The sequence below is a fragment of the Dama dama genome, chromosome 8 (assembly GCF_033118175.1).
Source record: "Dama dama isolate Ldn47 chromosome 8, ASM3311817v1, whole genome shotgun sequence".
Classification (NCBI taxonomy): Eukaryota; Metazoa; Chordata; class Mammalia; order Artiodactyla; family Cervidae; genus Dama; species Dama dama.
Genome location: NC_083688.1, coordinates 15,471,357 through 15,496,017, shown reverse-complemented (window position 1 = coordinate 15,496,017; position 24,661 = coordinate 15,471,357). Strand labels below are relative to the sequence as shown.

At 51.9% G+C, this 24,661-nt stretch overlaps 2 protein-coding genes across 2 annotated transcripts; both read left to right on the top strand.

Annotated features, from left to right (window-relative positions):
- The first annotated feature begins 4,000 nt into the window (after positions 1-4,000).
- Positions 4,001-6,987, top strand: LOC133060396 (intestinal-type alkaline phosphatase-like). The gene is made up of 11 exons (XM_061147877.1): positions 4,001-4,067; positions 4,148-4,264; positions 4,377-4,492; positions 4,684-4,858; positions 4,938-5,110; positions 5,402-5,536; positions 5,625-5,697; positions 5,801-5,935; positions 6,027-6,218; positions 6,447-6,563; positions 6,692-6,987. The coding sequence occupies exons 1-11, from the start codon at positions 4,001-4,003 to the stop codon at positions 6,985-6,987; spliced, it is 1,596 nt and encodes a 531-aa protein (XP_061003860.1).
- Positions 6,988-15,600: 8,613 nt separating this feature from the next.
- On the top strand, positions 15,601-18,541 carry LOC133060395 (intestinal-type alkaline phosphatase-like). Its single transcript, XM_061147876.1, has 11 exons — positions 15,601-15,667; positions 15,748-15,864; positions 15,979-16,094; positions 16,286-16,460; positions 16,540-16,712; positions 16,966-17,100; positions 17,189-17,261; positions 17,365-17,499; positions 17,591-17,782; positions 18,009-18,125; positions 18,246-18,541. The coding sequence occupies exons 1-11, from the start codon at positions 15,601-15,603 to the stop codon at positions 18,539-18,541; spliced, it is 1,596 nt and encodes a 531-aa protein (XP_061003859.1).
- The last annotated feature ends 6,120 nt before the right edge of the window (positions 18,542-24,661 follow it).

Here is a 24,661-nt window from a genome sequence, read left to right as displayed (position 1 = left end):
AGAGTAGAACTGAAACAGGAGAAAAGAGGGCAGGGCACAAACTTTAAAAGAATGACATAGCCCAAGGACACGACATAGATTGATTAGAAGCAAACAGGTCCAAGATGGCAGATGAGTTCACTTACAGGAGGCCTTGAGCCTCAGTATACAATCACCGTACACACATACACAAGCTATGTGACACACCCACAGGCGCCATGACAGCTCTGAGGCCAACCATCAAAGACCAAACAGTGGGGTGGCTATTGGCTCAAATCCTGGAAACCCTGCCCTTTCTCCTGAAGTAGATAAAATAAACCTCCCCCCTCACTGGCCTATGAAATTACCCAGACCATAAAACTAACCACACCATATTTCAGGTCCATGCTCACCTTCTGAGATGGTCAACACCCTGTCTGGAAAGTGTGTTTCTCTCTACATGAATCCAATACTAACCTATCACTTTGTCTTTCACTGAATTCTTTCTGCCATAAGACATCAAGAACCTGAGCTTCATGAATGATCCTGCTTTCAAATATTTAGGAATGTTGTTGCTGTTGTTTAGTCCCTAAGTTGTGTCCAAATATTTGTGAACTCATGGAATGCAGCACACCTGGCTTCCCTGTCCTTCACTATCTCTCAGAGTTTGCTAAAACTCATCCATTGAGTCAGTTAGTTCAGTCACTCAGTTGTGCCCAACTCGTTGCGACTCCATGAACTGCAGCACACCAGGCATCCCTCTCCATCACCAGCTCCCAGAGCTTGCTCAAGCTCACGTCCATTGAGTCAGTGATGCCATCCAACCATCTCATCCTCTGTCATCCCCTTCTTGTGCCTTCAGTCTTTCCCAGCATCAGGGTCTTTTCCAATGAGTCAATTCTTCCCATCAGATGGCCAAAGTATTGGAGTTTCAGCTTCAACATCAGTCCTTCCAATGAATATTCAGGACTCATTTCCTTTAGGATTGATCATCCTTGATCTCCTTGCAGTCCAAGGGACTCTCGAGAGTCTTCTCCAACACCCAGTTCAAAAGCATCAATTCTTCAGCACTCACCTTTCTATATAGTCCAACTCACATCCATACATGACTGCTGGAAAAACCATAGCTTTGACTAGATAGACCTTGTTGGCATAGTAATGTCTCTGCTTTTTAATATGCTGTCTAGGTTTAATCATAGCTTTTCTTCCAAGGAGCAAGTATCTTTTAATTTCATGGCCACAGTCACCATCTGCAGTGATTTTGGAGCCCAAGAAAATAAAGTCTGTTTATTGTTTCCCCATCTATTTGTGATGAAGTGATGGAACCAGATGCGATGATCTTCATTTTTTGAATGGTGACTTTTAAGCCAGTTTTTTCATTCTCCTCTTTCACTTTTATCAAGAGGCTCTTCAGTTCCTCTTTGCTTTCTGCCATAAGGGTGGTGTCATCTGCATATCTGAGGTTATTGATATTCTGCCTGACTATCTTGATTCCAGCTTATGCTTCATCCAGCCAAGTGTTTCTCATGATGTACTCTGCATGTAAGTTAAATAAGCAGGGTGACAATATACTTACTGCCTTGATGTACTTCTTTCCCAATTTGGAACCAGTCTGTTGTTCCATGTCCGGTTCTAACTGTTGCTGCTTGACCTGCATACAGATTTCTCAGGAGGCAGGTCAGGTGGTTTGGTATTCCCATCTCTTGAAGAATTTTCCACAGTTTGTTGTGATCCACACAGTCAAAAGGCTTTGGCATACTCAATAAAGCAGAAGTAGATGTTTTTCTGGAATTCTCTTGCTTTTTTGATGATCCAACAGATGTTGGCCATTTGATCTCTGGTTCCTCTGCCTTTTCTAAATCCAGCTTGAACATCTGGAAGTTGTCGGTTCATGTATTCTTGAAGCCTGGCTTGGAGAATTTTGAGCATTACTTTCCTAGCGTGTGAGATGAGTGCAGTTGTGCAGTAGTTTGAACATTCATTAGCAAAGACTTTCTTTGGGATTAGAATGAAAACTGACCTTTTCCAGTCCTGTGGCCACTGATGAGTTTTCCAAATTTGCTGGCATATTGAGTGCAGCGCTTTCACAGCATCATCTTTTAGGACTTGAAATAGTTCAGCTGGAATTCCATCACTTGCACTAGCTTTATTCATAGTGATGGTTTCTAAGGACCACTTGAGTTGGCATTCCAGGATGTCTGGCTCTAGGTGAGTGATCACACCATCGTGGTTATCTGGGTCATGAAGATCTTTTTGTATAATTCTTCTGTGTATTCTTGCCACCTCTTCTTAATATCTTCTGCTTCTGTTAGGTCAATAATTAAGTTAGTAGTGGCATCCAACCATCTCATCCTCTGTTACACGCTTCCTCCTCTCCTCAATCTTTCCCAGCATCAGGGTCTCTTCCAATGAACTGGCTCTTCACAAGAGGTGGCCAAAGCATCACATTCAGCATCAGTCAGTCCAATGAATATTCAAGGTTGATTTCATTTAGAATTGACTGGTTTGATCTCCTTACAGTCCAAGGCACTTTCAAGATTCTTCTTCAGCACCACAGTTAGAAAGCATCAGATCTTTGGTGTTCAGCATTCTTTATGGTCCATCTCTCACATTCATACACAACTACTGGAAAAACCATAGCTGTGACTCGATGGACCTTTGTGAGCAACGCGATGTCTCTGCTTTTTAATATGCTGTCTAGGTTAGTCATAGCATTTCTTCTAAGGAGCTAGCATTATTTAATTTTGTGGGTGCAGTCACCATCTACAGTGATTTAAGAACCCAAGAAGATAAAATCTGTCACTGTTTCCACTTTTTCCTCACCTATTTGCCACGACGTGATGGGATCGGATGCCATGATCTTCGTTTTTTGAATGTTGAGTTTTCAGCTAACTTTTTCACTCTCCTCTTTCACCTTCATCAAGAGGCTCTTTAATTCCTCTTCACTGTCTGCCACTAGGGTGGTATCATGTGCAAATCTGGGGTTGTTGATATTTCTCCCAGCAATCGATTCCAGCTTGTGAGTCATCCAGTCTGGCATTATGCATGATATACTCTACATAGAAGTAAAATAAGCAGCATGACAATATACAGCCTTGATGTACACCTTTCCCAATTTAGAATCAGCCCAGTGTTCCATGTCCGGTTCTAACTGTTGCTTCCTGTCCTGCATATAGGTTTCTTGGGAAACAGGTAAGGTGGCCTGGTATTCCCACACTTTAAGAATTTTCCACAATGTGCTGTGATCCACAGAGGCAAAGGCTTTAGCACAGTCAATGAAACAGAAGTAGATATTTTTCTGGAATTCCCTTGTTTGTCTATGACCCAACAGATGTCGGCAATTTAATTCCTCTGCCTTTTCTAAATCCAGCTTGTACTTCTGTAAGTTCTCGGTTGACCCCTGCTAACCTTACACAGACACAAACAGCCGAGCGCCCACCCGACCTGCCCAGGCCAAGTCTGGCGAGGAGCTGAGCAGGGGCCGGGGCGGCCAGGCCACCCCAGTATCTCCCTGCCTCCAGGCCTCATGGCAACAGGAAACCAAACACAGGCCCTGGGCCCAGCTGTGTGCTTCCAACCCCACCTCCCTCAGCGCTCAGAACCAAACCAGGCTAAAGCTGACTTTTAAAAACTACAGAACATATGAGGAGAAGGAAAGATGGCTCTCCCACAGGACTTGGTGAGCAGAGGGATGGGAGCAGCTTCTGACAGGACCTCGAAAATGTTCCTTAGGCCAAAGACAACTGCACCCTAATTCCCACCCCACCCTGAGGAGATCACTTGTGAGGGAGGGACCCGCCTCCTCAGGACTCCTGCTGGCTCAGCCACACCCACCACGTCCCTCTGGCAACAGGGCTCAAAGCCATCCGGCAGATGAGGGGCAGGGTGTGGCCACCCGGGGCACTGGGAGGGACACTGGAGACTTTTATAGCAGGGAATTAAGCACCGGCAGCCAGTGTTGCAGCTTGTAACCTGGTGTCCCAGCCTTGCCCGAGACCCGGCCTCCCCAGGTCCCATCCTGACCCTCCGCCATCACACAGCCATGCAGGGGGCCTGCGTGCTGCTGCTGCTGGGCCTGTGGCTACAGCTCTCCCTCGGCCTCGTCCCAGGTAACCAGGCGGCTCCTGAAGCCCCCCACTCACAGGGGGCGGCCCCAGGCTCACCTGACCTCCACTCTCCCCTTGGGTAGTTGAGGAGGAAGACCCTGCCTTCTGGAACCGCCAGGCAGCCCGGGCCCTTGATGTGGCTAAGAAGCTGCAGCCCATCCAGACAGCCGCCAAGAATGTCATCCTCTTCTTGGGGGATGGTGAGTGCGCTAGGCTGGTCCACCCCGTCCCCCCACAGTCCTGGAACCCTGGGCTGCTGGCTGACCCAGGCTGGCCCCAGGGACTCAGACCTGACACAGTGTGTACCTTCAGGAATGGGGGTTTCCACGGTGACAGCTACTCGGATCCTAAAGGGGCAGATGGATGGCAAGCCGGGACCTGAGACACCCCTGGCCATGGACCAGTTCCCCTACATGGCTCTGTCCAAGGTAAGGGCCAAGTGACCTCAGGGTGGTCTACACTGGAGGGGTGGGTGTGGGCCTAGGGAGCAGGGTAGGAGGGAAAGCCCCAGGAGGGCTGGGGTCTGAGACAGGGGCCAGGAGCTGTGAGGATGGGCCCAGGGCCTGGGTCAGGAGCTGGGTGTCTACCCCAGCAGAGCTGAAGGCATCTCTGCCCCCAGACATACAATGTGGACAGAGATGTGCCTGACAGCGCAGGCACGACTACCGCCTACCTGTGTGGGGTCAAGACCTGTATGAAGGTCATCGGTGTAAGTGCAGCCGCCCGCTACAACCAGTGCAACACGACACGTGGGAACGAGGTCACATCTGTGATGAACCGGGCCAAGAAAGCAGGTGGGTTTTTCCATCAGTTTCCTGGGAAGGGGCAGGTTCAGAGACCTCAGGGGCCCACCGTGACCTCTGCCACCCTCAGGGAAGTCAGTGGGAGTGGTGACCACCACCAGGGTGCAGCACGCCTCCCCAGCCGGGGCCTATGCGCACGTTGTGAATCGAGACTGGTATTCCGATGCTCAAATGCCTGACCAGGCTAAGAAGGAGGGCTGCCAGGACATTGCCACACAGATGGTCTACAATATGGACATTGACGTGAGTTGCGACATGAAAGGCAAGGGGCAGGGCTGGGCAGAAGGTATGGGACACACATCTGACAGTCCTAGGTAACCCACAGCGCTGGGGCCTTGGGAGGTCTCTGTATGTTTGCAGGCAGTATTGCTGGCAGAGGTTGGGGTGGGGTGGGCGTGGGGCACAATGTAAGAATTAGAAGTGGGGACAGGCCTTTCTCACAGACCTGGTGGGTGAAGAGTCTAGGGGCTCTGTGTAAAAGGAGCAAAGGGCCAGCCAAGACCCAAACCCACCTGCCTTAATCTCTGGTCCCAGGTGATCCTGGGTGGAGGCCGAATATACATGTTTCCTGAGGGGACCCCAGACCCTGAATACCCAGAAAATGGCAGACAGAACGGAGTCCGGAAGGACAAGCGGAACCTGGTGCAGGAGTGGCAGGCCAAGTACCAGGTGATGGGGGCTCACGGGCGTGGGGGTACAGCGGGGCCGGGCCCGGGGTGTCAGGCTATGGGCTGAGGCCTGGTTCTGCCCATCCCAGGGAGCCCAGTATGTGTGGAACCGCACGGCGCTCCTTCGGGCGGCCAATGACTCCAGTGTAACACACCTCATGGGTAACGACCCCACCCTCCCCCACTGGCCTCCCCAGGAAGGGTGCCACGGGCCCCCCATTCCCATCCCCAGCTTGCAGGTCACCACTGGTCCAATTTCCCACAGGCCTCTTTGAGCCGGGAGACATGACCTATGACATCTACCGAGACCACACCAAGGATCCATCCCTGGAGGAGATGACGGAGGCAGCCGTGCGTGTGCTCAGCAGAAATCCTCGGGGCTTCTTCCTCTTTGTGGAGGGTGAGTAGCAGTTCCTTGCGGTTCAGAGGGGAAAGGCGTGGCACTCAGGGTGGTTTTGGCATCACCCACCTTCCACATGACCTTCTTGCAGGAGGCCGCATTGACCATGGTCACCATGAAAGCATAGCTTATCGGGCACTGACGGAGGCGGTCATGTTCGACAATGCCATCGCCAAGGCTAGCCAGCTCACCAGTGAAGCAGACACACTGACCCTTGTCACCGCCGACCACTCCCATGTCTTCACTTTCGGTGGCTACCCACTTCGTGGGACCTCCATTTTTGGTAAGCCAGGGATAGTGGCAAGTTCTTGTCCTAAGTTATGTTGCACAAAGTGCTCTTGAGTCAGCTCCCTTATCTGCAAAGTGGAGTAATATTAATAATAGCGGCTGCCCTGCCTGGCTCTGCTAAGGATTAAGCCAGTGAACAAACCAGAGGTGCCTGAGCTCAGCACCCAGGAGGCACCTCAAAGGATCGGGTCAGTGTGATCACGGGGTCCCCTCCTCCCTGCAGGGCTGGCAGATGGCAAGGCCAGTGACCACAAGTCCTATACCACCCTCCTCTATGGCAACGGCCCAGGGTTCCGGCTGAACATGGGCTCACGACCTGACGTGAATGAAAAGCAGAGCAGTGAGTGCAGTGGGTGGGCCCTGGGGAGCAAGGGAGGGGCGCATGGGAGGAGGGAAGACCCTACTACGGAACTCCTGGGAGGGGGAGGCCACCTCCCTGCCCTCCCTGAACCCCCTCCCTCCTCTCAGTGGATCCCGAGTACCGGCAGCAAGCCGCCGTGCCCCTATGGAGCGAGACCCACGCTGGTGAGGACGTGGCAGTGTTTGCACGAGGCCCGTGGGCACACCTGATGCACGGCGTGCAGGAGCAGACCTTCGTGGCGCATGTCATGGCCTTTGCTGCCTGCGTGGAGCCCTACACCACCGACTGCCACCCTCAGCCCCCCAGCAGTCCCTCGGACACCGCCCATCAGGCTGCCTGCCCATCCTCACTGGCACTGCTGGCCGGGGCCCTGCTGCTGCTGCTGGTGCCCACCCTGCACTGACCCCCACCCACTCGGGCCTCAGGGCCTCCTCCCCACCCCCAACCTTAGTGGGCCCAAACCACCCTGGAAGCTGAGATCCTGACTTTCCTGTGAGAGCCACAGTCCTCGGTGCCCCCACCTCGGTAGCCTCAGATTTTACTGGATCTGCCCCAGACCCCAGGAAAGGCAGGGGCTCAGACCACCCAGTCTCTGCTCCCCACCCAGTAGCCCTGCCTGAGGACCAGGCTGGCACCAGAGGTGACCCCCCCCTGGGAACCAGGACCTACCAGACCCCCACTGGGGGCTTCCGGGAGTCGTAGCTTCTTGTTGCGTGACTTCCGGGAGGCGTGGTTTCTGAGCAGGTGTGGTTACTGAGGAGGCGTGGCTCCCCGGGAGCTATGACTTCTGGTCGTCCTGGAACCCATCCTGTGGGCACCTCGTCGGCAAAGGAGACGTCTGGGGCCAGGAGCGCTGGGGGACCCTGGACACAGAGTCTTATTGGCCCCTCCTAGGAACCCAGCGGTACCATTACAGAGAGGGGACAGCGACACAGAGGAGAGGACACTTGTCCCAGGTCCCTCAGCTGCTGTGAGGGTGGCCCCGGTGCCCCTTCCAGGCTGGGGGATCCCAGGAGCAGCGGGGGAGCTGGGGGGTGGGGACACAGGCCCCACACTGCTGGGAGGGAGGAAGCAGCCCTCAAATAAAACTGTTTCAAGTGTGATACAGGAGTGATACGTGTGGGAAGAGAAGCTCTTAGCAGGTGGGGGCACAGTGTGTGTGTGTGTGTGTGTGTGTGTGTGTGTGATTCACATCAGGAGGTCAGGGAGGGGCTGATGAGGGGCTGACACTGAGCAAAGGCCAAAGGTGGTGAGGGCAGAAGCTACGCAGGACAGAGCAATGCTGACAGCTCTGAGGGAGCATGGGCAGGGCCAGGTGAGGCCAGCAGCAGGACCAAGTTGGGGCTTTCCCCTCCCCGAAGCCAGGCTTTCACCTTCTCTGAAAACAGAAGGACATTCCCGAGCCTCAGTGCTCACCCCTCCTACCTCCCTGCCTGACGCCCAGGTGGTCATCTGGTGGCTTGTCACCTCCTTGGTCCCGTGAGGTCCACTAGATGCAGCCCTCAAAAGATAGAGACCAATATAAACTTGTGTTTGCTTCTTGCATCCCAGCTCCTGGAGGGGGGGACATTCATACCACTCCCTACAAGGCTCAGTTCAGTTCAGCCATTCAGTCATGTCCTACTCTTTGCAACCCCATGGGCTGCAGCATGCCAGACTTACCTGTCCATCACCAACTCTCGGGAGCTTGCTCAAACTCATGTCCATCGAGTCGGTGATGCCATCCAGCCATCTCATCCTCTGTCGTCCCCTTCTCCTCCTGCCTTCAATCTTTCCCAGCATCAGGGTCGGAGGCAAAAACAGGAAGTGGGGAGGAGGTCCAGGGAACTCTTCCTCCTAGAAAGCGGCCCTCCATTTATGCAAAGTGCTGGGCTTGGGGGCAGGGGTGGTGGTAGTGATTTAGTCGGTAAGTCGTGTCCAGCTCTTTCAACCCTGTAGCCCACCAGATTCCTCTGTCCATGGAATTTCCCAGTCAAGAATACTGGAGTGGATTTCCCCACAGGATCTTTAACTCAGGGATCAAACCCAGGTCTCCTGCATTACAAGCAGATTCTTTACTGACTGAACCACTACGGAAGCTCCCCCCAACCAAGGGGAGAGCTTTTCTGTTCCCAGCTGCTGTCCTGCTCCCCCTGAGGATAGAATTCTCACTGAATCCTGCAGGGGACATCCTGAGTGGGTGGTGGGATGCAAGCAGAAAACATCTCCCCATGGATCAGCTGGGCTTCCCTCGTAGCACAATCGGTAAAGAATCTGCTTGCAATGCAGGAGACCTGCGTTGGGATTCCTGGGTTGGGAAGATCCCCTGGAGAAGGAAATGGCAACCGACTCCAGTATTCTTGCCTGGAGAATATCATGGACAGGGAAGCCTGGCAGGCTACAATCCATGGAGTTGCAAGGAGTGGGACATGACTACACCACCACCACCACCTATCAGCAGGTGCTGAGCTGGCCTTCATATTGCCCAGCCAGTGGCAATGCCTATGTCAATGTGAAAACTTTGTCTCACACCTTGTTGAGTGTGGAGCCAATAGACACCACCAACCCAAACGTGAGAAGTAAGGTTTTATTATGATTAGCAGAAAGTAAGAACTCTGGACCTTTCCCAAAGTAGTGTCTCCTTGAACAGAAAAACTGGGGGAGTGTTTTTTCAATCTTTTAAAATAAATATTTATTTTTAATTGATGATTGGTTTATAATATTGGCTTGGTTTCTGTCATACATCAACATCCCTCCTTCCTGAATCTCCCTCCCAACTCCCACCCATTCCCACCCCTCTAGGTTATTACAGAGCCCCAGTTTGAGTCCTGAGTCACACAGCAAATTCGCATTTAAGTCAAAGCGAGTTTTAGGCATATTCATGAGGAGCTTGAGCAGAGGAGGATTCAGCATAGGACTGGAGCAAGTTCTATAGTTAGTGATAGTGGCTCAGTCATGTCCAACTCTGTGTGACCCCATGGACTGAAGCCATCAGGCTCCTCTGTCCATGGAATTCTCCAGGCACGAATAGTGAAGTGGGTTGTCATTTCCTTCTCCAGGGGATCTTCCCGACTCAGGGATTGAACCCAGGTCTCCCGCATTGCAGGCAGATTCTTTTTTTTTTTTTTTTTTAATGGTAAATGACATGTTATTTATTTTTAATTACTATGAGGGGGAAAAAGAATGCAGTATTCATACATGCTACAACATGAATAAACATTAAAACCATCTTTGGTGAAAAAAATCCATATAGAAAAGGCCACCCAGATCCCACATTTGCCATGTCTGCTTTAAATCCATCAAGTTTGTCCAAATAACTGAAAATCTCAGTAACACTCCAGACAAACTTCAAGGGAAGCTATGATGCTCACTGCCCTTGAAGGAGTCCACATGGAATGAAGAAGTACTGTGGGAAGTCTATTAGTAACCACCATGTCTTGGGTTCTCTGGATGACCTTCTCGCGCGGCTCCTCATCCCCTACCACCGGAAAGGCCACCGGACCCAACCGCCCGCCCGGGACGCACCACCTTCCAGACGTCCCTCCCTCCCTTCCTTTGCAGGCAGATTCTTTACTGTCTGAGCCACCAGGGAAGCTTCATTGAAATCAAGAGGGTCAAAACCATCATCCATCCTCCACCTGGTAGGGGCCTTAGGACCAGCAATTCTCCAAGATTTATTTGTGTAAATCCCTAAGGAGGGTTGTAGAGCTCTGCTTTATCTGCACTATTATTTGATGGCATTTTTTCCTGCATTCCTTTGTTCTCTTAAGATAAGTAATTACTGAGAGCTTTTCAAGGTCAAGCACTGAGCTCAGGCTGAGATTGAAAATAACTTAGGTCAAACTGGCTTCTCTTATGTCTTAAGCCCTTGGACAGCAAGGAGCAAGGTTTGATACCAGCTAAGTCTAAAGGAAATCAAGTCTGAATATTCATTGGAAGGACTGATGCTGAAGCTGAAGCTCCAATACTTTGGCAAACCTGTTTCCAAGAGCCAACTCATTGGAAAAGATCCTGATTCTGGGAAAGATTGAGGGCAGGACAAGAAGCGGGTGGAGAGGATGAGATGGTTGGATGGCCTCACTGACTCAGTGGACATGAGTTACAGCAAACTCTGGAGATGGTGAAGGACAGGAAAGCCTGGAGTGCTGCAGTCCATGGGGTTGCAAAGAGTGGGATGTGACTGAAAAACAACAATAAATGCCAGGTAAACCATTCCTAGTCTCTTTCTCTGGGTACTCCCTAACTTATCTGCTTACACCTACATGGGGCATCATGCTGGGGGCTAAGACAGGCCCCAGAGAGCCCAGGGTGGTAAATGGGGACACTGGTGGAGGGTGCTGGGCTCCAGATGAGACCGCACAGGACTAGGCCTTCTTCCCAGAGAAGAGGGAGATCCACAACCATCTCCCACAGAGCAGGCTCCATGGAGCTGACTATCCCCTGGCCCCAGGCATCTAAAATCTCAGAGTACAGGACTGGAGGTGTTATCTCTTACTGCAGAGCAGAAGTCATGCAGTCTGCTGCCTGGTCATCCCTGGGCCCCAGGGGAGGGAGCATGACAGCCTCTCATCTCACTCAGGTGACTCAAGCCCGGGGTAGGGGGTGGGGGGGGGGGTGAGTTGGTGGCCAGGTGCCCTGGTGGGAACTTGGACAAACATTTTATTTGCTGCAGTGACATGTGGTTTGTATTTGGTCTCAGGCCCTGCCCAGGCCCAGGATAAAATTCACAAGAAATCAAGCAAGAGCATAGCTGATGATCACTTAATGTCATCATAAGAAGAACATTCAAAGACACTTTAGGAACTTCCCCAATGATCCCAGTTGTTGTTAAGAATACTTCTGCCTATGCTGGGAACCTGGGATCAGTTATCTGGTCCAAGACGTTCCCACATGCTGCAGGGCAACTAAAGCTTTGTGCCACAATTACTGAGCCAGCGCTCTAGAGCCTGCTAGTCGAAACTACTGAGCCCACATGCTCCAGAGCCTGTGCTCTGCAACAAGAGAAGTCACCGCAATGAGAAGCCCTCACATCACAGCTGGAGAGTAGCCCGTGCTCAGCAACAAAGACTCAGTACAGTGAAAATAAATGAATTTTTTAAAAAGAAGAAACTTTATACGCCACACCTATCAGAAGGGCTAAAATTTTTAAAATGTAAAAAAAAAAAATACCAGTGTCAACACCAAATGATGGTATGAATGGAGAGAAGCTGAATCCCTCATACATTGCTGATGGGAACGCAAAATGGTGTGAACACTGCAAAATGGTTTGGCAGTTCCCTTCTTTTTGAGCAGGAGTCGGGATCAAGGGGAGATCTCCTAAAACAAAAATCAAAAACAAAAACTAAACATGCAACAACCATGAAAGTGAAGTGAAAGTTGCTCAGTCATGTCCGACTCTTTGGGACCCCATGGACTATACAGTACCTGGAATTCTCCAGGCCAGAATACTGGAGTGTGTAGCCATTCCCTTCTCCAGGGGATCTTCCCAACCCAGGGATTAAACCCAGGTCTCCCACATTGCAGGCGGATTCTTTACCAGCTGAGCCACAAGGGAAGCCCAAGAAGACTGCAGTGGGTAGCTTATCCCTTCTCCAGAGGATCTTCCTGATCCAGGAATCAAACTGGGGTCTTCTATATTGCAGGTAGATTCTTTACCAACTTAGCTATGAGGGAAGCAATTGCATTCCTGGGGGCTTACCCAGAGAAACTGAATGCAATGAAATGCTCACACAGAAACCCATTCATGAAGATGTGTGGCTGTTTTCCTTTTTCTCTTTGGGCCTCACTGTACAACTTGCAGGATCTTAGTTCCCTGACCAAGAATCGAACCAAGACCCACAGCAGGGGTAGTGCCCCTTCCCAACCCCAGGACCACCAGGGAATTCCCACAGCAGCTTTATTTATAACAGACAAACCTGGAATTGGCCCAGAGGTCCTTCCACACATGAACGGTTAAGCACGGCCTAGGGTCCACTCCATCCCAAACACAAGGAGTCAACTCCTGAGCCCTCCTCCAGCGAATACCCAGGGAGTTAGGCTGAGTCGGGGGAAAAGCCATTCCCAAAGATTGGCTGATTCCATTCCTGTAACTTACTTGCATTGACAGGGTTTTAGGTTTTTGTTTTTTTGTTTTTTTGGTTGCACCATGCAGCATGCAAGATCTTAGTTCCCAGGCCAGATATGGAACACCCATTGCCAGCAGTGGAAGTGTGGAGTCTTAACCAGTGGACCAAGAGGGAGTCCCTAAAATGACAACATTTTACAAACACAGGAAGCTATTACGGACAGAGGGCAGGGTGATTATACAGGGGTCCTAGGGGTTGGAGCTGTTCAGCGTCCTATGATGTGATTACATGAACCCACATGTGTGATAGATGGTACTGAACCCACACACACGCAAATGAGTGCAGGTAAAACGGCCGACTCTGAACAGAAATGTGAAAATCTGAGTTATACCCACAGAGAAGATTGGAGAAAGCATGCAAAGGATGTCTGTGTTATTTCTTATAATCACATGTGAATCTACAGTCATTTCATGTCAAAAATTCAAATTTAACAAAGGGACTGGGAATACACTGGACTGAAGACAAATCTTGCAGTAATAAAAATTTAACTTACGGACAGATCAAAAGAATCAATCAATTAATAAAGGGCCTGCCCAGGAGTTAGTCCCTCCTGACATTTGGCCAAGAATTTTCTGAGCACAGGACTATGAGGGGGACAGAGGCAGCTGTGGGGCAGCTGGCAAAGGCAGGAAGGATGCCCTCCACCCCAGCAGGCAGGTCCCCTAAAGCAGGGGTCTCCAACCTTTTCGGCACCAGGGACCAGTTTCCTGGAAGATAAATTTTCCACAAACTGGAAAGAAGGGGGATGGTTTCAGGATGATTCAAGTGCATTATATTTTATTGTGCACTTTATTTCCAATCAAATTCTGCCACTGATCTAACAGGTGGTACCAGTCCTCAGGCTGGAAGGGTTGGGGACCCTTGCTCTAGAGGGTAAGTAGAGGATACCCTGGGTTAGCGTGCTGAGTGAGTGAACAGCAGGTCAAGGGAGGAAGAGCCCAGAGGCTCTGCCTGAGGGGATGGCACGCTGGGGAGGGGGCTACCAAGGTCCACTGGGGTGGGTGGGACTGGGAGGAAGGGCTTTTTTTTTTTAATTGTTTTTTTTGGACATGTACATACTGCTATTTATCATTTAGTTATTTATTTTTGGCTGTGCTGGGTCTTGCTTTTGCATGGGGGCTTTCTCTAGTTGCAATGCAGAGGCTTCTCATTGTGGTGACTTCTCTCATTGCAGAACACAAGCTCTAGAAGCACAGCTTCAGCAATTGCAGCACTCTTGCAGAATTTGGCAAGCAAATTCTTATCCCCTGGGCCACCAGGGAAGCCTGAAAAATTTCTTAATTCTGATAAAAAGCACAACATAAAAAGTACCATCGTGGGACTTCTCTGCAGTCCAGGGATTAAGATTCCACAGCAGATGGCATAGATTCCACCCATGCTTGGGGAACTAAGATTCAGAATGCTCTGTTGTGCATTAAAAAAAGAAAGAAAGAAAATTTAAAAGGGAAAAAAAGTTACCATCTTCACCATTTTTATACCCAGACCATTAATGTTATGTCTATTCACATAGTTCGTCACAGATCTACAGAACTTTGTCATCTTGTAAAACTGAAAGCCTGTATCTTGAACAAGTCCACAGTCCCCCTCCTTCCAACTCCTGGTGCCACAATCCAAATTTCTGATTCTAATCATTTGACTACTTGAGATCCCTAGTGAAGTAGAACCGCACAGCGTTTGCCTTTTTCTGACTGACTTTTTTCACTGAGCATCATGTCCACAAGGTTCATCCATGTTGTAGCAGCAGGTGTGAGACCTACCTTCCTTTATAAGGCAGCATAGTATTTCACTGCATAGATACATCACAATTTGTTTATCCATTTGTCTGCTGTGGATGCTGGACTTGCTTGCACCTCTTGGCTACCATGAATAAGGCTGCTACAAACATGGGTGTGCAAATTCCTCTTCCAGATCTTAATGTCAGTTCTTGGGGATACACACCCAGAGGCGAGATTGCTGGATGGGAGGATTGCTTTTGAACCCAACCTGGGGTTACTGAAACCTTTTAGCTCCTAAGCTATTCCTGCGAGAGTGTGTGGCCTGTGGAGAGAACAGACTCACCCCAGCTTCTATCTATCTGTCCAAGCGAGCAGAGGTCAATGTCACGTACAGGGCACTGGGCTCACGCCTCTCAACCTATTTCAGGCACCTTACACACACACACACAAACACAAACAGCGGTGCAGACCCAGCACTTTGGTAACTGAAGACACAGGCAAGGCCCCCACTCCGCTCTCACCTCCAGCCCCCTCCTTCTCCACAGCAGAAGCTGAGCCCAGGCTCCCAGGGGCCCCCACTAGCCCAGTGCCCACACTTCCTGCCAGGTCAAGTCTGGTGAGGAGCTGAGCAGGGGGCAGGGCAGACAGGCCACCCCATGGAACTCTCCCTCAGGGTTAGGGAACTAACCCAGGCCCCTGGCCCAGGCTGTGTCCCTCAGCACTGGGAACCAAACCAGGCCAAGGCTGAGTCTCAGAAAACACTGAACACGTGAAGGAAGGAGAGATGGTTCTCCCACAGGACTTGGTGAGCAGAGGGCTGGGAGGAGCCTCAGTCAGGACCTTGAAAATGTTCCTCAGGCCTAAGACTTCTGCACTGTAATCCCCACCCAACCCTGAGGAGACAAGACAGCTGGGGACCATCCTGTGAGGGAGGGACCTGAATTCTCAGGACCCCTGCTGGCTCAGCCACACCCACGACCTCCCCCTGGCAACAGGGGTCAAAGTCATAGGGCAGGTGAGGGGCAGGGTGTGGCCACCCGGGGCACTGGGAGGGACACGGAGATTTTACAACAGGCAACCATAACCTCCCCAGATTTAAGCCCAGGCAGCTAGTACTGACCTGGTACCTGGTGTCCCAGCCTTGCCCGAGACCCAGCCTACCCAGGTCCCATCCTGACCCTCCGCCATCACACAGCCATGCAGGGGGCCTGCGTGCTGCTGCTGCTGGGCCTGTGGCTACAGCTCTCCCTCGGCCTCGTCCCAGGTAACCAGGGGGCTCCTGAAGCCCCCCACTCACAGGGGGCGGCCCCAGGCTGACCTGACCTCCACTCTCCCCTTGGGCAGTCGAGGAGGAAGACCCCGCCTTCTGGAACCGCCAGGCAGCCCAGGCCCTTGATGTGGCTAAGAAGCTGCAGCCCATCCAGACAGCCGCCAAGAATGTCATCCTCTTCTTGGGGGATGGTGAGTGCGCTAAGCTGGTCCACCCCCTGTCCCCCCACAGTCCTGGAACCCTGGGCTGCTGGCTGACCCAGGCTGGCCCCAGGGACTCAGACCTGACACAGTGTGTACCTTCAGGAATGGGGGTTTCCACGGTGACAGCTACTCGGATCCTAAAGGGGCAGATGGATGGCAAGCCGGGACCTGAGACACCCCTGGCCATGGATCAGTTCCCCTACATGGCTCTGTCCAAGGTAAGGGCCAAGTGACCTCAGGGTGGTCTACACTGGAGGGGTGGGTGTGGGCCTAGGGAGCAGGGTAGGAGGGAAAGCCCCAGGAGGGTTGGGATCTGAGATAGGTGCCAGGGGCTGTGAGGATGGGCCCAGGGCCTGGGTCAGGAGCTGGGTGTCTACCCCAGCAGAGCTGAAGGCATCTCTGCCCCCAGACATACAACGTGGACAGAGATGTACCAGACAGCGCAGGCACGACTACTGCCTACCTGTGTGGGGTCAAGACCCGTATGAAGGTCATCGGTGTAAGTGCAGCCGCCCGCTACAACCAGTGCAACACGACACGTGGGAATGAGGTCACGTCTGTGATGAACCGGGCCAAGAAAGCAGGTGGGCTTGGGGGTCAGCTTCCTGGGCAGGGACAGGCTCAGAGACCTCAGTGGCCCACCGTGACCTCTGCCACCCTCAGGGAAGTCAGTGGGAGTGGTGACCACCACCAGGGTACAGCACGCCTCCCCAGCCGGGGCCTATGCACACACGGTGAACCGTAACTGGTATTCGGATGCTCAAATGTCTGCCGGGGCCAAGAAGGAGGGCTGCCAGGACATCGCCACACAGATGGTCTACAACATGGATATCGACGTGAGTTGTGACATGAGGGGCTAAGGGCAGGGCTGGGAAGAGACAGTAGAACACATGTACCGGTCCCAGGCAACCTACAGCCTGGGGTCTTGCAAGAGTCTCTGTGTGTTTGCCGGAATGGGGGGAGGTAACCATGTTGGAGGTACAGGTGGGGACAGGCCACTCCACAGACCTGGTGGATAGAGTTAGGGGCTGTGTGAAGGTAGAGCCAAGGGCCAGCCCCAAACCCACCTGCCCTAATCTCTGGTCCCAGGTGATCCTGGGTGGAGGCCGAAGGTACATGTTTCCTGAGGGGACCCCAGACCCTGAATACCCAAGAAATAGCAGACAGAACGGAGTCCGGAAGGACAAGCGGAACCTGGTGCAGGAGTGGCAGGCCAAGCACCAGGTGATGGGGGCTCACGGGTGCGGGGGTACAGCGGGGCCGGGCCTGGGGTGTCAGGCTATGGGCTGAGGCCTGGTTCTGCCCCTCCCAGGGAGCCCAGTATGTGTGGAACCGCACGGCGCTCCTTCAGGCGGCCAATGACTCCAGTGTAACACACCTCATGGGTAACGACCCCACCCTCCCCCACTGGCCTCCCCAGGAAGGGTGCCACGGGCCCCCCATTCCCATCCCCAGCTTGCAGGTCACCACTGGTCCAATTTCCCACAGGCCTCTTTGAGCCGGGAGACATGATCTATGACTTCTACCGAGACTACACCATGGACCCATCCCTGGAGGAGATGACGGAGGCAGCCGTGCGTGTGCTCAGCAGAAATCCTCGGGGCTTCTTCCTCTTCGTGGAGGGTGAGTAGCAGCTCCTTGAAGATCAGAGGGGAAAGATGTTGCACTCAGGGTGGTTTTGGCATCACCCACCTTCCACATGACCTTCTTGCAGGAGGCCGCATTGACCATGGTCACCATGAAAGCATAGCTTATTGGGCACTGACGGAGGCGGTCATGTTTGACAATGCCATCGCCAAGGCTAGCCAGCTCACCAGTGAAGCAGACACACTGACCCTTGTCACCGCCGACCACTCTCATGTCTTCACTTTTGGTGGCTACCCACTTCGTGGGACCTCCATTTTCGGTAATCCCACGGACAGTGGCAGGTCCTTGCCCCTAACTTACCTGGCACAACATGCTCTGAGCCAGTCCCCTTATCTGCCAAGTGCAGGAATATTATTACCAACTGCTCTTCTGAGTTCTGGTGAGGAGTAAGTCAGTGAGCAGGCAAGAAGTGCTTGGGCTCAGCACAGAGGAGGCGCCCCAAAGACTGGGGTCAGTGTAATCACGGGGTCCCCTCCACCCTGCAGGGCTGGCTGATGGCAAGGCCAAAGACGGTCGATCCTACACCTCCCTCCTTTATGGAAATGGCCCTGGATTCCAACTGTACTGGGGCTTACGACCTGATGTGGATGAAATCGAGAGCAGTGAGTGCATTGGGTGGGCCCTGGGGTGCAGAGGGTGGCAAGAGGGGAGAACTCAGGCCTGGAACTCAGGCGAGGCCATGGCCAGCTCCTTCCCACACTGAACCCCCTCCCTCCTGCCAGTGGGCCCCAGCTACAAGCAGCAAGCGGCAGTGCCCCTAGGGAGCGAGACCCATGCCGGTGAGGACGTGGCAGTGTTTGCACGAGGCCCGTGGGCACACCTGATGCACGGCGTGCAGGAGCAGACCTTCGTAGCGCATGTCATGGCCTTTGCTGCCTGCGTGGAGCCCTACACCACCGACTGCCGCCCTCAGCCCCCCACCAGCCCCATGGACACCGCCCACCAGGCTGCCTGCCCATCCTCACTGGCACTGCTGGTTGGGGTCCTGCTGCAGCTGCTGGTGCCTGCCCTGCACTGACCCTCCACTGGCCCAGGCCTAGGGAACTCTTGATTCCCTGCCTGGAATCTTCAGTGGACCTGAACCACCTGGAAGCTGAGTTTTGACTATCCTGTAATACCCACAGTCCTCAGTGACCCCATCTTGGTGGCCTCAGATTTTGTGCAGATCTGCCCCAGACCCCAGGAAAGACCAGGGCTCAGACCACCCAGTATTTTCTCCTGACCTAAGAGCCCTGCCTGAGGACCAGGCTGGCACCAGTGGTGTCCCCCAGGGGGCCAGGACCTACCAGACCCGAGGTGGGGCTTCTGGGAGGTGTGGCTTCTGGTTGCGTGGCTTCCAGGGAGCTGTTGCTTCTGGGGAGCTGTGGCTCCCTGTCCTCCTGGAACCCAATCTGTGGGCACCTGGCCGGCCAAGGAGGCGTCCAGGGCCAGGACGGTCTTGGGGCCCTCGACACAGAGTCCTCAGCAGCCCCTCCTAGGAACCCAGCGGTACCATTACAGAGAGGGGACAGCGACACAGAGGAGAGGACACTTGTCCCAGGTCCCTCGGCTGCTGTGAGGGTGGCCACGGTGCCCCTTCTAGGCTGGGGGATCCCAGGAGCAGCAGCGGGGGAGCTGGGGGTGGGGACACAGGCCCCACACTGCTGGGAGGGAGGAAGCAGCCCTCAAATAAAACTGTTTCAAGTGTGATACAGGAGTGATACGTGTGGGAAGAGAAGCTCTTAGCAGGTGGGGGCACAGTGTGTGTGTGTGTGTGTGTGTGTGTGTGTGTGGTGGGGGTGTGATTCACATCAGGAGGTCAGGGAGGGGCTGATGAGGGGCTGACACTGAGCAAAGGCCAAAGGTGGTGAGGGCGGGAGCAATGCAGAAGGACAGCCCTACAGGGACCCCGAGGGAGTCAGCAGGGCCAGGTGAGGACCTAGTTGGGGCTTTCCCCTCCCCCAAAGCCAGGCTTTCACCTTCCCTGAAAACAGAGGAACATTCCCGAGCCCCAGTGCTCACCCTTCCTACCTCCCTGCCTGATGCCCATGTGGTCATCTGGTGGCTCGTCACCTCCTTGGTCCCGTGAGGCCGACGAGATGTGGCCCTCAAGAAAGGCCTTCCCTGGCAGCTCAGTTGGTAAAGAATCCTCCTGCAATGTGGGAAACCTGGGTTTGATCCCTGGGTTGGGAAGATCCCCTGGAGAAGGGAAAGGCTATCCACTCCAGGATTCTGGCCTGGAGAATTCCATGGACTGTATAGTCCATGGGGTTGCAAAGGGTCAAACACGACTGAGTGACTTTCACTACTTTCACTATAAGCTTGTGTTTGTTTCTTGCATGCCAGTTCCTGTGGGGACATTCATACCACTCCTACGGGGCTAGTGGGAGACAGAAATGAGAGGTGGAGATGAGGGCCCAGGGAGCACTTGCCCTAGAAAGAGAGCCTCCATTTCTGCAAAGTTTGGGGAAGGAGTGGCTTGGTTTTAGATCTTCAAAGCCCTTCTGTTCCCAGCTGCTGCCCTGCTCTCTTCTGGTGGCAGGACTGTCACTACATCTCCAGGGGACATCCTGAGATTGGGAGGGCAGGAGGCAGGCAGAAGGCATTCCCTCCCCACCCCCATGGATGCCCTGGTGCTGCAAGGAGCTCAGCATCGCCCCCTGCTGACAGTGCCTACCCTGGGGGTTGAGACAAGGCCCAGAGAGCCCAGGGTGGCAAATGGGGACAATGGTGGAGGGTGCTAAGCTCCAGATGACACCCCACAGGACAAGGCCTTCTTCCCAGAAAACAGAGACTGGAATACCCATCCCCCACAGAGCGGGCTCCATGGAGCTGGCCTGGCCTCCCAGGCATCCATAACTGCAGAGTACAAGACCGGAGGTGTTATCTCTTACTGCAGAGCAGAAGCCACGCTGCCTGCTGCCTGGTCATCCCTGGGCCCCAGGGGAGGGAGCATAACAGCCTCTCATCTCACTCAGGTGACTCGGGTCCAGAAGGGGGTAGCCAGGCGCCCTGGTGGGAGCTTGAACAAACACGCTTTGTTTACTGCAAGTGACACATGGTTTATATTTGGTCTTCAGTCCCGCTCAGGCACAGGAGAAAATTCCTAAGAAACTGAGAGTGATCATAGCTCCTGATCATATAATGTCATCATAAGAAGAATATTCAAAGAAACTTTAGGGACTTCCCTGGTGGTCCAGTGGCTAAGAATCCTTCTGCCAATGCAGGGAACCCGGATTCAATCTCTCATCCAGGAAGTTCCCACATGCTGCAGGGCAACTAAGTCCTAGTCCCACAACGACTAAGCCAGCTCTCGAGAGCCTGTGCTCTGCAACAGGGAGAAGTCACCACAATGAGAAGCCATCCCACTGCAACTAGAAAGGAGTCCCTGATCACCGCAACCACAGAAAGTCCATGCTCAGCAACAAAGACCCAGGCCAGCCAGAGTAAATAAATACTCCATACCTATCAGAATGACTAAAATTAAAAACAGTGGCAACACCAAGTGGTGTGAATGGAGAAAAACTGACTCCCCCATATGTTGCAAGTGGAAATGCAAAGTTGTGCAGCCACTCTACAGAACAATTTGGCAGTGTTATTTTTTTTTTTTTTCCGGGGGACGTGTTGGAGGAAGTGAGATCCTAAAAAAAAAAAAAGAAGAAAAAGCTACACACACAGCAACCATATGACCTAGGAATTGCACTCTTGATCATATACCCAAAAAAACGCAATAACAGCCAAACCTGGAATCCGCCCAGAGGTCCTTCCACATGTGAATGGTTAAACACCAGCCTAGGGTCCACTCAACCCCATATACAAGGTGTCAACTACTGGGCCTTGTTCCACTAAATCCCCACAGAATTAGGCTGAGACTTAGGAATTAGGGGAAAAAAGGCCATTCCCAAAGATTGGGTGATTCTATTCCTGTAACTTATTTGAAATGACACGGTTTTATTTATTCATTTTTTGGTTGCACCATGTAGCATGCAGGATCTTACTGAGTTCAATGGCCAGGTATGGAACATCCACCACTGGCAGTGGAAGTGTGAAGTCTTGACCAGACCAAGAGGGAGTCCTTAAAATGACAACATTTTAGGAACACAGGAAGCTGTTAGGGACAGAGGGCAGGCAGGGTGGTTATAAAGGGCCCTGGGGGTTGGAGCTGTTCAGTGTCCTGATCGTGGTGTGTTTACATGAACCCACACATGTGACAGATGGTACAGAATCCACACACACGCAAGTGAGTGCAGGTAAAATGGCAGACTCTGAACAGAAATGTGAAAATCTGTGAGTTATACCGTCGGAGAAGATTGGAGAAAGCATGCAAGGGATGTCTATTACTTCTTAAAGCCATGTGTGAATCTACAGTCATTTCATGACAAAAATTCACATTTAACAAAGGGACTGGGAATACACTGGACTGAAGACGAATCTTGGATAACAAAAACTTAACCTATGGACTGATCAAAAGAATCAGTCAATTCATTAAGGGCCTGCCCAGGAGTTAGTCCCTCCTGACACTTAGCCAAGAATTTTCTGAGCACAGGACTATGAGGGGGACAGAGGCAACTGTGGGGTGGGGGACAGAGGCAGGAAGGCTGCCCCCCACCCCCCAGCAGGCAGGTCCCCTAAAGCAGGGGTCTCCAACCTTTTCGGCACCAGGGACCAGTTTCCTGGAAGATAAACTTTCCACAAACTAGAAAGAAGGGGGATGGTTTTGGGATGATTCAAGTGCATTACATTTTATTGTGCTCTTTATTTCTAATCAAATTCCACCACTGACCTAATGGGAGGTACCAGTCCTCAGTCTGGAAAGGTTGGGGACTCCTGCTCTAGAAGGTAAGTAGAGGATACCCTGGGTCAGCGTGCTGAGTGAGTGGAACAGCAGGTCAAGGGAGGAGGAGCCCAGAGGTTCTGCCTGGGGAGGGGGCTACCAAGGTCCACTGGGGTGGGCGGGGCTTGCAGGAAGGAATTTTTTCTTTGGAAAAGAAATGTTTTTTTGACACGTACACATTGCTGTATTTATTTGCCTGCATGCTAAGTCGCTTTAGTGGTGTCCAACTCTTTGCGACCCTATGGACCATAGCCAACCCACCCCCCCCCACCCCCCAGGCTCCTCTTTCCCTGGGATCTCCAGGCAAGAATACGGGAGGGGGTTGCCATTTCCTCTTCCAGGGGATCTTCCCGATCCAAGGATTGAACTCATGTCTCTTAGGTCTCTTGCATTGGCAAGCGGTTTCTTTACCACTAGCACCACCTGGGAATTGTGTATTTATTTATTTATTATAGGCTGTGCTGGGTCTTCCTCGCTGCACACAGGCTTTCTCTAGTTGCAGGGAGTGGGGCCTACTCTCTGGTTGACGTGCACAGGCTTCTCGTTGCAGTGACTTCTCTTCTTGCAGATCATAGGCTCTAGTGGAGCAAACTCTGTAGTTGTGACTTGCTGGCTTCAGGGCGGGAAAGCTTCAGTAATTGCATCACTGGTGTGCATTATTTGGGGCTCCGAGGCTCTAGAGAGGCAAGCTTCAGTAATTGTGGAGCACAGCCTAAGTAGTTGTGGCTCATAAGCACTAGAGTACAGGCTCAGTAGCTGTCTCATCCAGGTTTAGTTGCTCCAGGGCATGTGGAATTTTCCCGGACCACGGATCGAACCCGTGTCCCTGGCACTGGCAGGTGGGCGGATATTATCCACTGTGCCACCAGGCAAGTCCGAGAAAAGATTTCTGATTAAAAAAAAAAAAAAATGTAAATTTTACCATCTTGGGACTTAACCTGCGGTACAGGGGTTAAGATTCCCCACTTCCACCACTTGGGGCAGGTTCCATCCTTTCTGGAGGAACTACGATCCTGAATGTCTGGCTATGCAGGAAAAAAATGAAAACTTAAAAAGGGAGAAAAAAGTTACCTTCTTCACCACTCTTATGACCCAGTTCAGTAGTGCTGTCTTTTCATATGGTTGGCCACAGAGCTCCAGAACTTTTTCATTTTGAAAACTGGAAGTCTGTATCTGTTAAACAAGTCCCCAGTCCCCTCCTCCCAGTTCCGGGAGGCCACCATCCAACTTTCTATTTCTATGCATTTGACAACTAGAGCTACCTAGTGAAGTAGAATCACATAGCATTTGTCTTTTTTTGTGAGTGGTTTTTTCACTGAGCATTATGTCTACAAGGTTCACTCATGGTGTAGAAAGTGTCAGACTTTCCTTCCTTTCTAAGGTTGCATAATATTCCATTGTATAGCTGTCTCACACTTTGTTTATCCATTTGTCTGCTGTGGATGGTTGAGGATGCCTGCACCTCTTGGCTACTGTGAATAATGCTGCTACAAACATGGGCGTGCAAATACTTCTTCCAGATCCTGCTTTCAATTCTTGAGGATACACAGACAGAATTGGGATTGCTAGATGGGAGGAATGCTTTTGAACCTAACCTGGGGTTACGAAACCTCTTAGCTCCTTATGATGAGCTACACTTGTGAGTGTGTAAATGACCTGTGGAGAGAATAGACTCGCCCTTGCCTTCCATCTATCTATCCAAAGAAGAGAAGGTCAACGCCACGTACTGAGCACTGGGCCAGCCCTGCCGGCCCTTTACAGGCACCTTACACACAAACAGGGAGAAATATCAGCAACCTCAGACATGCAGATTATACTACACTTAAGGCAGAAAGCAAAGAGCAATTAAAGAGCCTCTTGATGAAAGTGAAAGAGGAGAGTGAAAAAGTGAAATACTCAACATTCAAAAAACAAAGATCATGGCATCTGGTCCCATTACTTCATAACAAATAGATGGGGAAACAATGGAAACAGTGACAGACTTTATTTTCTTGGGCTCCAAGATCACTTCAGATGGTGACTGCAGTCATGAAATTAAAAGTCGCTTGCTCCTTGGAAGAAAAGCTATGACTGACCTAGACAGCATATTAAAAGGCAGAGGTATAACTTTACTGACAAAGGTCCATCCAGTCAAAGCTATGGTTTTTCCAGTAGTCATGTATGGATGTGAGAGTTGGACCATAAAGAAAGCTGAGCACCAAAGAATTGGTCCTTTTGAGCTGTGGTATTGGAGAAGACTCTTGAGAGCCCCTTGGACTACAAGATCAAACCAATCGATCCTAAAGGATGTCAGTCCTGTATATTCATTGGAAGGGCTGATGCTGA